This window comes from Pelodiscus sinensis, chromosome 6, assembly GCF_052426305.1.
Source record: "Pelodiscus sinensis isolate ZL-2025 chromosome 6, ASM5242630v1, whole genome shotgun sequence".
In the NCBI taxonomy this organism is placed as follows: Eukaryota; Metazoa; Chordata; order Testudines; family Trionychidae; genus Pelodiscus; species Pelodiscus sinensis.
This window is the reverse complement of record NC_143057.1, coordinates 87,046,792-87,061,328: the sequence shown is the minus strand read 5'-3', so window position 1 is coordinate 87,061,328 and position 14,537 is coordinate 87,046,792. Positions and strand designations below refer to the sequence as shown.

General features: G+C 40.7%; 1 protein-coding gene and 1 long non-coding RNA gene across 2 annotated transcripts in view; one reads left to right on the top strand and one right to left on the bottom strand.

The window, feature by feature from the left end:
- Positions 1-12,948, top strand: part of TBCA (tubulin folding cofactor A) — a 57,256-nt gene extending 44,308 nt beyond the window's left edge. Inside the window, exons 3-4 of the mRNA XM_075932319.2 lie at positions 11,132-11,218; positions 12,692-12,948. Coding sequence (XP_075788434.1) covers positions 11,132-11,218; positions 12,692-12,772 — 168 coding nt within the window. The 3' untranslated portion in view covers positions 12,773-12,948. The remainder of the gene's footprint in view (positions 1-11,131; positions 11,219-12,691) is intronic.
- Positions 6,561-14,537, bottom strand: part of LOC142829931 (uncharacterized) — a 29,119-nt gene continuing 21,142 nt past the window's right edge. The window contains exons 2-3 of the long non-coding RNA XR_012904861.2: positions 8,701-8,848; positions 6,561-6,696 (exon numbers count right to left, since the gene is read on the bottom strand). This is a non-coding gene — a long non-coding RNA (uncharacterized LOC142829931). The remainder of the gene's footprint in view (positions 6,697-8,700; positions 8,849-14,537) is intronic.

Genomic DNA, 14,537 nt, shown 5'->3' with positions numbered 1-14,537 from the left:
TTCAATTATCAACTTTTATTCAGGGAGTGTCCCTTTCCTCAACTTTTAAGTGAATGTGCATCCCTGTGCCAGTGATTGGAAAATTTCAGTAGCAGTGACCTGTTGGGTCACACGTGCAGGGTCTCCCTGTGTCATGCCTCTTCTGGCAGCTTTATAGTATTCTGTGATCAAACAACCCCCAAGTTCCTTCTCAATGTCCCTTGGCTTCAGAGCTATGACAGCAACTCTTTACTTATTATATATTAGACTTGTTGTTATTGAAGTGTTAGAGTAGTTAGCTATAGTTACCCTCCTCTTCCCCATTTATTTTATTATTTTAAAATATTAGATATCATTAAGTTTGTTCACCCTTTAGTATAGTGCAGCTTTAACCCCTTTCTCCTGGGCAATGCTACTGAAGGGTATGCCCAGATCCCCAGAGTTTAAACTACGCCTTGCTTGCTGGGACTCAGTCCTGGTCAGTATTGGAAATGCTGGGTGTGTCTGTTGCCTTGCCCAAAAGAGTAAATCAGTCCTCAAATGGTGAAAAAAGGAAGGCAACAAATTCCCTTTCCAGGGAACCAACCAAAAAGAATGAACTCCTGACACCCTTGGTATTGACCACAGCATGGCTAAGCACCTACAAGTCGGTGGGATATTCTGGTACTGAGACAGCCAAAGACCTTAAGTGAGCAGACTGAGAGAGGAGATCACCTTCTCCTTTGTACTGATGGGGAGCCTCTTAAACATCTGGCACTGAGCAGCTCAACATCATCACGGTTGGTCTACATCTACCATTCTCCTAGCACATAGCACAACTACCTCTGTACTGATATCGGCTACAATAGCAGCACTATCTATAACACAGTTTTATGTATTGAGACTTGTGGCACCACCAGTTTCTTCATCATAAGGAGTTGCTAGTGTATGTAACTAGAATTTCCCTTTTATTTTGTACTGATATTACTCCAGCATGTTCAGTACTATGCTAATTTATACCATCACTGAGATCATCCTCGCCTTTTTTTAAGTGATGATTCACCCATTTGCATGACTGCTAGTCCAGGTCCACCAAAGTAACCTGCATATCAGCCAAGTGATACCCAAGAGTGGTATGGACATCCCACCACTGGTGCCATTCCTCCTGCAATGGTAATTTTGGAATTCGTGATCTTCGTACAGTCACTAGTACTTTAGGCCTTCTAGTGTCTACAGAGAGAAGAAGTAGTGTTCTGCATCAACCTTGGCAGGTAGAGCTTCTGGAGCAGTTTCTGAAGAATGGGAGGAGGCTTTGCAACAGGAAGTCATAGCTTTAGTCAATCTCTTCATCCTCCTCAGACGAAGCAGACATGTCTCCACCACTTAGTTCCAGAATCTATTTTCATAAATTGCTGACTTGCTTAAAATACCTCCGAAGAAATGGCAGAGTCTGGGTGTAAGCTGTTGGCTATTTTACAGATGCAAATGTAATCAAAGATTGCACTCTATAAATGAGGTATGTTGGACCCAACCAAGATCATCTGGCAGACCCTGGCAATAATACCACCCACTTGTAAATGAGTGGACAAAGTATTACGTCCGCACAAAAGCAATAGCTTTTTCTTCTCATATCCCCCACTAAATTCCTTAGAGGCCATGAATTACTGGGGCAGACAGTACCACTTCAGAACCATCCCATACATAACTGGAAAAAGACCGTTTTGGGGGCACAAGATCTGTTTGTCAGCAACTCTGCAATTTAGAATTGCCAATTATAAGATATCCAAGTTTATTATCTCTGATGATGACAAATAACAATAAAGAGGGTCACCTTCTTGCATGGATGGCCTTATAAGCTTCATTGGATAAGTTAGAAACAGCCATACGATTCATTGGCACTACAGAAGTTATGTGACTTCCTTTGTGACTCCACCTCTCTGGGTTTCCTAAGAAGGTCCAATCTACTGTTAATGATCTTCCCTTTGAGGTCCAGAAATTGTTCGTGGAAAGACTAATCCCTCCAAACCTTGAAGGATTCCAGGGCAACTCATTGGTCTTTAAATATTTACACATCTGCCAAAAGGAGGAAGCTGGAGAAATAGTCTATTCAACAGACAAGACCTACCCCTTCTGTCCAACCACAGAGGCAATGTGACCTACAAAAACACTGGTTACTTAATCCCATTTACCTCCTATTCCCCTCCTATCCACCTTCCCTTAATGTCCCTTTACAGGGATCTTTCTTGTGATCATTTTTTGAAATAAATCACTTCCTGTACTTGGCTGTGGTAGAACAAGTACTGACACAACACAGAAGGAGGAGGCTTTTATTTCCACTACTAAACCCAGAAAAAGAGTGGGGAATGAAAGCCTATTCTTAACCTAAGGAAACTCAGCATGTTCATGAAGGTTGAGTGTGGTCATTAAGGGAGCCGACAGCTTCTATTGCCCTGGGCAAGGTGTGTGTGCGTGCGTCCGTCCGTCCGGGGGAGGGGGGAGAGTGGCTCTGTGCCCCTGGAATGGGCAGAAACTCAGACAGAAGAGGTGGGTCTGGGGCAGCCAGCCCTCTGCTCTGCACCCCCAGCCCTCCAGAGCTACCCAAAGCATGTGGCATAGCACTCCCATGGCAATTTAAAGGGCCTCAGGTTCTGGCTGCCTCCCCTCTCCCATTAGCAGGTCTGATGGTCATGTTGGCAACTATAATCCAAGCACTGAAACAAAGGGACTGGGTCTTGACCTTTGCTCTCCAGGATGGATATTTTCATGTTTCCAGACACCCAGTGTTCTGGAGATTCTTCTAATCAATTCAGGGACTAGTTTGCTACCAGTACAAAATAATGCCTGATATTCTCCAAGGTTCTTGCAATTGGTGGTGGCCTACTTCTGCAAATAAGGATTCATGATATTCCCCTATTTTAAACAACTGTCTACTTAAAGCCCCTTTCTCAGGAAGATGCTGTAGAAGCTACTCCGAGGAGGATGGTTCTCTTCTCTCAGCTATTATAAATAAGCATGAAAAAATTGACAAGAACCATTCAAAAACTAGACTTCATTGTGACCCACCTTGATGTGCTGGAAGCCAAAGCCTTGTTACCACTATGCAGATTTATCACCTTTGATTGAACAGCACAGACTAGCAAACAGATACCATCATTCAGGACCTCTCTCCCAACTATTGGTCATATGACAGCAACTATGTTAGGTAAACATGCTAGCCTACATGTGCATTGTCTGTAAGGCTGGATCTGGACAACATACATTCAACACAGCCAAAGTCTGAACAAATGTCTCATCACTCAAAAGCCCTGTACACTGGTTGGCTCAACCCCACAATATAGGAGTCCTTTTCACACAGTCCCTTTTGTATGTATCCTTAAGGTCAGGGAGCTTTCTTGAACAACCACACAATTCATGGTAGGTGGGCCCCCACAGAGTCAAGTTTACACATCAACCTACTGGAATTATGAGCAGTCTGCAGTGCATGCTCATGCTTTTTACCTAAGACCATAAAGGTACTGACAGACAACATTCTTTTCATATTTATGTAAACCTTCAAAGGAAGAGCAAGGTCACATTCTGTCTGCATTAAAGCAATGAGATTATGAAACTGGTACATTGCTGTTGTGATAAATGCATCAGCTACCTATCTACAAGGATCTCAGAACACCAGCACAAATGCACTAAAGAGAAAGTTATCTGTCCCACAAGAGGAAAATAAGCATTATGGTCCTACAGAATACATTCAGACACTGGGGTTCTCCCCCTCCCCCGAGACTTTTTTGCTATAGGCTGGAATGCCAAATGTTCAGTTTTTTGCTTAAGAGCAAGATTCGAACCATGATCTCTGGGTGGTGATTTCATTATGTGCTGTATGCATTTCTCCCTGTCACTCTGTATCCAGAGTGATACACAAGATAAAGACCAAACAGTACAGAGTCATCTTGATATTTCCCACGTGGCCTGAACAAACTTGATTTCCTTACCTGTTGAAGATGTCAGTATGCCCAGCGCTTGTTCTCTTTCTCTCCTTTCCCCCATATCTCCTATCTCAGGATGCAGACCAGGTTCATTATTCAAACTTAGAGATTTACACCAGGAGGCATGGTTCCAGAACCTTGAAATGACCTGCTCAAAAGATGTGAGGGACATGCAATTAACAGCAAAAGTACATGTTGTATGTACCTGTACAAATAGAAGATACCATATATAATGCCAGAACAGGTAAGCTACAGCTATTACATCCCCCGTGCCACTGGTTCTAGATTATGTACTGGACCTAAAAAAAAATCTGTTCCTATCAATGAAGGTGGCCTTTCTTGTCGCAATCAGATTTGTGGGGGGGGGGGAGTGAAAGAACTAGGGACTGTTGTGGTTTCAAAGATAACGTTTATTTTTAAGAGAGGCCACATCCTAAAATTTCTACCCAACGTGTCATCTTCATTTTATTTCAGTCAAGTCATTCACCTTCTATCATTCTTCCTCAACTTCATGAAAACAAATGATAGCTGGTGTTCCTCACTTTGAGATAGGCACTAGCACACTATTTTGAAAGGACTAAGCTCTTCAGGAAATCACTGAGTATTCCTTTCTCTTTAAAGGAAGATCTAAAAGATCCACTAGCCAAGTAGAGGCTCTTTGAAATGTATTTCTGGGTGCTACCAACTGCATGATATGCAACCCACCACTAGGGGCTCAAACACACTCCACCAAATCACTTTCCACTCTGATAGACTTTCTAAACCAGGGGTGGGGAACCTATAGCCTGCAGGCCAGATGCAGCTTGCCTTTATCTGGCCTGCAAAGCTCAAAGCTTCCCCCTGTCCCTCCAGGGGCCAAGTTGGCACTGGCAATTCAGCCACTCCTCACTGGTTAGCAAAAAGCACCACATTTAGTGCAAGTATTGTATTTAATTACAAATCAGTATGTTTTAATGATTACCAACCAGTGAGAATCAAACTTTCCTTAGGAAAATAACTAAAAGTATAGTGCAAAGCAACAGTGAAGTCCGTGGTGTAAATCAAGTTTTTTGTTTACTCATTTAAATAATGTTTTAAATTGGTGATTTAATTCTCTCCCCCCCCCCCTTTTTTTTTTTTTTTTTTTTTTTTTTTTTTTTTTTTTGAGGGCTCAATTCCTCGGTGCTGGACCCTGGTCTGATACCACCTTTGGAGATGTACAAAGTTGACTTTGATTTAAACAATCCACAATAATTTAAAAACACTGCAACCACCTTTACAGATCTCAGCCAGTTTTCCCCCCATACTCATGTGGCTTTATCTTCCTCTTTGATTAAGTTCACAGAAGAATTCAGGATTAGATCTATAGAGTTCTTCTTCAAGGAGTGTCCCAGTGAGTGCTTTCCTGTAGGTGTTTTGGCACCCCTGCACTTGTTATCAGAAATTTTGGGCTGCAGTATTCCCCTGGGTATCAGCACGCATGTGAAGCACCACTCACGAAGTCAAGGGTCGCCTTAGTTCCTTCTCAGCTGCTCCTGGTTCATTTAAGACAGAGCAGTTATCCATGATAGAATAGCTAGAGTTGATAGATTTGTGTGTGTTAGTTATTAATATTGAGTTTAAGTAGTTTTGGCAAGTTAATTCATTGGTTTTTTTTTCCCCCGTTAGTGTTAGTTTAAAAAAAAAATTTTATTCTACAGTTATTATAGTTAAATTAGATACGCTAGATTCACCAGACTTCAAGAGATATCTGACCTGCAGAATGTCAATTCCTATCTTGGATGGACATGTCCAGTGCACTAGATGCCAGGGTAACGACCATTCACCAAAATCTTGCCATAACTGTAAAAAGCTCTCACCCAGGTCGCTCAAAGCAAGAGAGCTCCAGCTTAAGCTGCTCTCTATGGGAAAGACTGACAGACCAGTGTTGGAACCACCTTCAACTACATGGCTGCTTTGTACATCTCCAAAGGTGTTTCTCTCCTCGCATTCCACCCCAAACACGCTGCTGGTTGATGTGGCAAATAACAGGGGGAAATAAACACAATTCAAGTTGACCCTATATGCAGGGCCGGCCCAAGCCCTTTTGGTGCCCTGGGCCCGGGAGCGCAGTGCCACCTCCGGGCACAGGGCTCATGCGCAGGCCCATCCGTGGGGTGCGGGCCTGCCCCTCCCAGGGTGCGCAGGCCCCTCCCCCGGGGCACACGGAGCATGCGCGGGCTGGTCACGGCCACTGGTGCGCAGCCTGGGGCTTGCCCCAAGGCGCGCAGCGCATGCATTGCCCAGCCTGGCCTGGCAGTGCAGGCCCCCGCAGCCATGGGGGGAAGGGCGCTGCTGGGCTGGCGCTGCAGGAGCCGGGCGTGTGGCTCCTGATGCCAGCTGTAAGGGATGCTGCACACCCCTTACAGCTGCCATCAGGTGCCACTCATCAGTTGGCGCCCTGGGAGGCTGCTCGGCTCGCCCTGCCCATACGACAAAAATTGGAACGGGCTAGACCTCCTTGGCAAGAATTCATACTCTTCTGCGTCCCAGTTAGTTAGAATTGCTAATTACTCTGGTCTTCTTGAAAAATATACATACAACCGTTTTGAGAAGATGAGACTTTTTATTGATAAACTACAAGAAAAGCACAAGGCAGCGTACAAATCTAGTATCGATGAGGCTATCTTGATACCAAAAACAGCCCTCCAGGCTTTTCTTGTCACGACCAACACAGCTTTGAAGTGTCTCGCCACGGCTGTAGTCATACACAGAGTCTCTTGGCTCCATTTGTTAGGCTTCTCTAGAGAAGTACAAAACACCATTGAAGACCTGCCATTTGAGGGCTAGAAATTAATCTTGGCCAATACTGACACTGAACTCTATTCTCTAAAAGACTTGAGGGCAACCCTCAACTCTTGGTTATATACATCCCCCAACAGAAGAAAAAAGTCAATCAAATGTATAAGCCCCGTGGTAGAGCAGCATCCTATTTATCCCAGAGACACTACGACATGAGGTGCCTCTAGAGACAACAGAAGCAGAGAAAGCCACAGGATCAGCAAACTACACCCCAGTCCATCAATGGCAGGCAGATATTTTGAACATCTGGTCAGGGGTTCGATGTTGTTTCCTCACGCCAGCAGTTACAGAGTCAACCTTTTTCCAACACCTTTTTCCAACCTTTTTCCAACACCTGGGCTGCAATAATAAAATGGGCCCTAGAGGTCCTGAACAATAGCCTAGCGATCCCAGTCATCAAATTTCCACCAACCCAATCCCCTTCCCTGTCCCTCTTCAGGGACCCTTCTCATGAGCCCATTACAGCAAGAAATAAACAAACTGCTACAAATGGTAGCAATAGAAATTATTCCAGAATGTCACAGGGGAAAGGGGATCTACTCCAGATACTTCCTCACGCAAAAAAAGTAGGGAGGATAGAGGCTCACATTGTATTTACAAAGGCTGAACAAGTACTTAAGAAAGCAGTGATTTACCATGACAACACTGGCAAAGATAATTCCTGCATTCGACCTTCAGGATACATATTTTCATATTGCAATAAGACCATCTCACAAATTCTTCAGATTCACACTAAATAATCAATACTGTCGGTACTCAGCGGCTCCCAGAGCCTTCTCAAATTCTGGCCATGGCAGTAGCACACCTATGAAAATCAGGAATAGTAATCTTCCCTTACCTGGACGATTACCTGATAGTAGCTCCAACAGAACAGCAGGCCAAACAATCCACAAAAACCACAATCAGACATTTTACAGAGCTGAGGCTACAAATAAATGCACAGAAGTCCAACCTGACCCCATTGCAAGAACTCAAGCTCATAGGGGCTATGCTTGATTGCATGCAAGCACAAGCGTGGCTACCTCTTCCAAGATTCCACACACTCACTGCATAAGCACAACCTGTCATACACGGCCCCAAAATATCAGCCAGACAATGCCTGCAACAACTTACGTAGTTCCTCATGCAAGGTTACATGAGAGAACTCTTCAGGCCTGGTTGCACACTTGCCTCTACCCACACAGGCACTCATTGTGCAAAATCCTCAGCCCTACAAACAGGGTCGGAGTGTCCCTTTCCTGGTGGGTTCAAGACAACAACCTCTGCTCAGGGGTTCCTTTCCACCAGCCAAGTCTGTCGATCCACATCACAATTGATACCTCACTGGAAGATTGGGGAGCCCATATGCCGGATCACACTATCCAGGGGAGATGGTCTCCCAGGGAGTCAAGCATGCACATCAACGTACTCAAGTAACGAGCTGGTGAAAACTTTCTCTAATTCAGGGCAAGGCAGTCAGGGTATATACAGATAACATCGCCTGCACGTTCTACATAAACCGACAAGGCGGACCCAGATCACATCAGCTATGCAATGAAGCAGTTGCCCTATGCATATGGTGCATAACTCCATCAAATAGATAGATCTGTGGTATATTTCCCAGCTGAACAAAATGCCACAGTGGTCCAGTTGCGTTGTTTTCACCAGAAGCACAAGAGGAAGATACACCCTCAAGCCCTGAATTCCGTCTTCTGCAGGTGGGATTTTGTGGAAATAGACTTATCGGCAACATCACTCCACTCCAAATGCCCCAAATACTACTCTAGGGTGGACCTGGGCAGGAACTCCATAGGTGATGCCACGATCAGCAATTGGCCTCACAGGCTAGTGTATGCCTTTCCACCCCTTTCCCTCATAGGGAAAGTCATTCACAAGATAAAAGCACAATCAAGTGAAGGTGATTATGATAGCACCTGCATGGCCCAGACAGACATGGTTCCCTTACCTGTCGCAGATGTAAGTTGCTCCTCCTATTACTCTTCCTCTATGGCTGAACATAGTATACTCGGACCAGGGTTGGGTTCTGCATCCATAGGCTCATAAGCTTCATCTGACCACAAGGCTCCTTCATGGTTAACAGTGTAATGCTTCTCCTGCACAGAAGTAGTAGGAAACATAATCCTTAATTACCACAGAGTACAAGGAAAACCTACCTGTACAAATGGCAGTGTTTTTCCCAATGGAAAATGGCCTAACCATAGCCCACTTCAGCCACAGTCAACACAAATAATCACCACAATGGTCTTTGAGTATCTCCTCACACTTAAAACACAACTTGTCTAACATCTGTTAAGGTACATCTTGTGGCCTTATCTAGTGAGCATGACAGGGTGAACGGACAAACTCTTTTCTCTCACCTGACCACCAAAAAAATTCTTGAGAGGATTTAACACCTTTCCTCCAATAAAGCCAATAATCCCATCTTGAGATCTCAACCTAGTCCTGAACTCATTAACTCATCCTCCATTTGAGTCCATGGCTACTCTCCATGAAGGCAGCATTTCTGATAGCAATTGCAATGGCCAGAGGGATCAGCGAATTAGCTGCCCTTGTGGCCAACCCATCGTTTACGACATTCTACAAAGAGAAGGTCGTACTAAGATGACATCTGAAATTTCTTCCGAAGATAGTCTCACATTTCCACATGGCCTGCCAGCATGATACTGTACAACTTGTTAATAGTACCAACCGAGGTCAGTGATTGTGCCTGGTGATCAGACTTTTGCTTCCATAGATATTCTTTCCAAAACATAGATGAGCATATACATGCAGTGGGTTATCATGAACTTCTACTACCTATGCTGTATCTGGTCTATGAATAAACTTAGATTTCAGTGTTGTCAATTTAAGGTCTTTTAATAGTAAATTCATCTAAACTTTAAAAAAAAATCCCAGAAAAATGTAACATTTTTCTATAGAATCACTAAAATTAATTATATAGTCTCCATGTGGCCATTTTTCCTTTATAAAATAATCTTGCTCCTCGGAATCTCAGCTTTTGAATTTCTTGCCCTTGCATTTTAAATGTCACCTATGAATGTTGTATTAAAGTAGAAAGATTCTCAATTTCTCATAAGAGAAGCTGAAGATTATATTGAATTTTTTCCATTAAACCAATTTTTAACTAAAGATTATGTAGGCTTCAGATTAGCAAAACCTTTAAACATATATGTAACTTTAAGCATATATGTAATTTTAAGCACAAGTGGAGTCCCATTGAATTCAATGAGGCATCATTTGTCTGTATTACTCAGGTGGTTAATACATGTGGGTTTGTGAAGACATACATACACACACAGAGAGAGACAGACAGACAGACTAGTATTAATGGAAAATATATGTTCAAAAGGAGGGGAGAACATGTATGTAGTGACATTAAAAGGAGAAAATATCCTTTTGAGTGAAAGAATGTGAACCATTAAAAGTAAAACCTTTACACTACAGATTATCCAAGTTTCACACTTGGATTTGCTAATTGATTTTCATTTCTAAATAGAATTGATACATTGAAGAACAGGGCTGTATGCCTTTTTTTTTTTAAGTGAATATATTTCAGGTCCACAAATACTCCATGAAATATAAGTGGGTTTTCTGTATAATTCTGAAGTTTGTTTTCTGTAGGTGTAGGCAAGATGTTCAGATTCAGTGGGGTGCCAGTTTGGTAATTTTGCTCGAACTGCATGGTGAGAATAATCTTTCTCCTAAAATGAAGCAGAAGGATAAGTAATAACTTTTTATGCATGATAAGCATCAAAAATATGAGCCTGCTGGTCTTTGCTTTTCATTTTTCTTTGCCTTTGTCTTTCAGTCAGAGCCTCCTGCAGCGTGCACACGATGTGATCAATAACTCAATAACTTTTTTCATGCAGTAATTATCTCTGTGGTATTATCTGAACACTCTTTTTCTTTATTACCCAAAAGATGCAGGAGATATTTATATAACCAGCTGATCCCATTTTGGATAAAGCTACTTCATGACAGCAGGGAAATAGTTTATTTTAAATAAATATTATATATAGAAAGTTTTGCCAGACAGTTCTTTCTTAAGTTGGAAAAATGTATTCTAAAAGACTTCATTAACTACACTTACTTTGCCATGTTTAATTATATATATGGTATAATGTGTAGGATATTGCAATACGCTATACATTTTCTTATGTGCTTTAATTTACTCAATGCAAATGTTAAGCAATTATCTCTTAAGATGTAGTGTCATTAAAATGACATGATTTGTATCTATTTTCTTTGAGGTAGCTATTTTAACCATTTTTTAAAATAGTCTTTACTATAGAAAGGAGTGAGCTTTCTGTGTGCTTTATAGCTAATGTATTCAACACTGAAATGCTCTTCATTTGTTTCATGGATTTCTTTTACAGATTGAGATCTTGCAAGAATCTCGAATGATGATTCCAGATTGCCAACGCAGATTAGAAGCTGCACATGCAGATCTTACTCAGCTATTAGTAAGTCAAGCGCAAAATAACTAACTGAGGCTTGTGCATTTCATGTCTTGGCCACAAAGACTTAGAGCCCAGATTCTTTCACTGATACTATTGTGTTAGCAAATTATTTAACCTGCAGTACAAAGGCATAATGAAACTGACTAAGATTGTACACTTTTTACTTTGGATAGTATTTTGTGTATATTTCCATGACTAGTATTATGTAACATAATAGTTGACTTCAGAATGTGTATAGATAAGTGAATACAAAGTTTAATGTAGACATTGGGTTCTTTGCTATGAGTAGTAAACTTTAATAAAAGAAAGTTGAGAAATCAGTCCTGCACCCAGTAGACACTTAAATTTTGATATATTAAAGTGGAGTCCCTTGCTTTTAAAGTTATATTGTCAGACTGCTTAATGTCTTTTGTTGTATAAATGTATAAACTTTAGGTGAATTCAGGTTTACAGATGGAACATTCTGCTTGCTTTGATTACTTGGTAATTAAAAATCATAGTATCTTAATATATAAGATGTTAGCTTGATTTCAGAGGAACTATTTGCATTTGAATAGGGATGATATAGGAAATTAGGGCCCAAACTTCCTTTACCTAGCTTTAAGGTCACATGTGTACAGTAAAAAGCTGACAGTTTCTTTACCAGCAGTCTTGTTACCCATGTAGATTTAAACTATACAATGGAATTTACACATCTTATCCCCATTTAGTGAAATGAAGGAAAGATCGTTTACATGAAGGGGCTGACATAACTAAATGAGTAGTCATTCCCATTGTTCTGTAAATTGAGAAGGCAAATAGATATCCTACTTTAAATCAAAAGGTCTGAAACTTTAACACATCCAAAATTCAGTAATACCAAAAAGTTTGTAAAGGTCATTCCCCCCCTCTCGCCTCAACACACTTCCATAGTTTCCAATAAAGTGAACTTTGAAAGAATCTTTTTTTTTTTTTAATGGACAACCTCAAAGAAGGTTTCTGATCTTCCTAAATGTTAGTATCACCTGTATTGCCATTTCTGCCAACTTTTGTAGAGATTGCATTTTTGGTTCAACTATTCCTTTAATTGAACAAAATAGAACATACAAATGAGTATTTATAAATCTGACATCTGCATGATTTAACTGCTTTACTCACTGTAAAGGGGGAAGTTGAAAGTACCTAAATTTCTTTAAAACCAATGTATTCATCTTGGTTGAATTTGCCCTTCATGTTTTGTGGACTTCCTTTACTTAAGATGGCACCTGGAGTTTAAATGTAGCCACATGATGTTGGACAGAATCTGATTTTAAAAAATATGGAGGGGAAAAGAGATAACTACTTGGTTCTAAGGACCAAGTGATATCTAACACTCAGTAATAAAAAGTGGAATTTTAATATACCATCTCAGTTACTGCATTGAAAGCATGTCCGAATTATTTTTAAAGTAGTTAAAGCTGTGTAGAGAAATCTAATTTTTATTTCAATAAATTTCAGGAAAATGAAAAGGAGTTGGAAGAAGCTGAAGAATTTAAAGATGCACGTTCAGTACTGGAGTCAGTGAGGTTGGAAGCTTAGATGTTCTTCGCTACTGTCTTCATGCATTAGCACTGGGTCCATTCCACACTGAGGTTGATCACTGCTGTATTATTTGAAATAGTATAAGAATGTTGACTAGCTGAGATTCCCTTTATGCAATTGCAAATGACTGGCTTTTCTCTAACTTAGACAGCTAATAAATTACTATCTGATAACTTTTTTGTTTTTTATATTTTTGTGTATGGAGAGAATTCTTACTTAACTGAAAGTATCGAATTGCAAAAAATACTGATGTCTGAAGCTAGGAATTTAGTAGTTGTTGGGGATGAGTTTTGTGTAACAACTTAGTGTACGTCTAGACTACATGCCTCTGGCGACAGAGGCATGTAGATTAGGCTACCAGACACAGGAAAATGAAGCAGCGATTTAAATAATTGCCGCTTCATTTAAATTTACATGGCTGCTGCACTGAGCCGACAAACAGCTGACCAGCTGTTTGTTGGCTCAGCGCGGCAGCCATGTAAATTTAAATGAAGCGGCAATTATTTAAATCGCCGCTTCATTTTCCTGTGTCTGGTAGCCTAATCTACATGCCTGTGGCGACAGAGGCATGTAGTCTAGACGTACCCTTAGTCAGCATCTTTATTCTTATCCTAAAGTGTGTGAGGAATGTGATTCAGCAGCTATTTCCAGAACTACTTATATTGGAAAGTATTTGCCTTAACAAAATTTCTGTTCTAATAGAAAACAGTTTAAAGGGATTAAGCCTTCATATTCTAACACGGCACTTGTAAAGTGTAGTATGTTGTATATTTTTACAAATCTTGTGTTGTGTATATGTAACTTTTCAAATAGATACTGCTCTTTCATTCTTTTTAAGTATGATACTAACTAGAAATGGGCCCAAGACATTAAATAAAGATCTGATTCCAAAACATCTTGAAGGTAGAGTGAGTTCCTATGTAGAGTTCCAGTTCAGGCATCAGAATTATATAGGCTTTGCAAGGAGCAATATGGTAGACGGCCAATATTTTCCCCAATATTTGGCACCTACAAAAAATTGTCATTTTGAACCTAGGGGCAGAAGTTGGGAAGTAAACCCTTTTCTTCAGTGTGCAGCTATGACCCTTTGCTAGCTCTTGACAGACTTAAGTGTTCAGTTTGGCTGCAAGAGTATTTACATTTTTATAAAACCCATGGTTCTTCTGGGTCAACTCATCTGAAAAATAAGCTGTCAGCTCTGCTGGCAAATTAAAGTATTGCACATTAATTTACTAAGTATGAGAACTTTTAATACGTACTTTAAGGACAACAAAGTACTCTGTACCTTTCTGTTTCTAGTTAAATAAAACCTAACAGAATATTTAATGAGCCTGGCTTTGAACACGACCTCAACCTGGCAAATACAAAATGGAAGACCTCAGATGTCACGTGTATACGGTTACCTGATTTGTGGGTGTAGTCAGATAATTAGCTCTGAATTACATCAGTTGCACCTGCAATTAATTGCTGACAAATCCATATGCAATATACTGTCTGCTTCTCTGAACTGAATTTTTGCACACTTCTTACCTTTGAAAATTAACTCATTTCAGACAAATAACTGTTTTTAACTGCATTAATTTGTCATACCATTTGCACTTCTGAACAGTAGTTAAATATGCACTACTAACAGCTCTTTTGAACTTTCAAAGTGTCTCTTCAGAGACCCATCATTTTGGATACATTTTCTTTTGTTATGTTAGTAGACAAGATTACCATTTTCATGAAAATGTGCTTAAGAATTTAACTACTCCTGCTACTT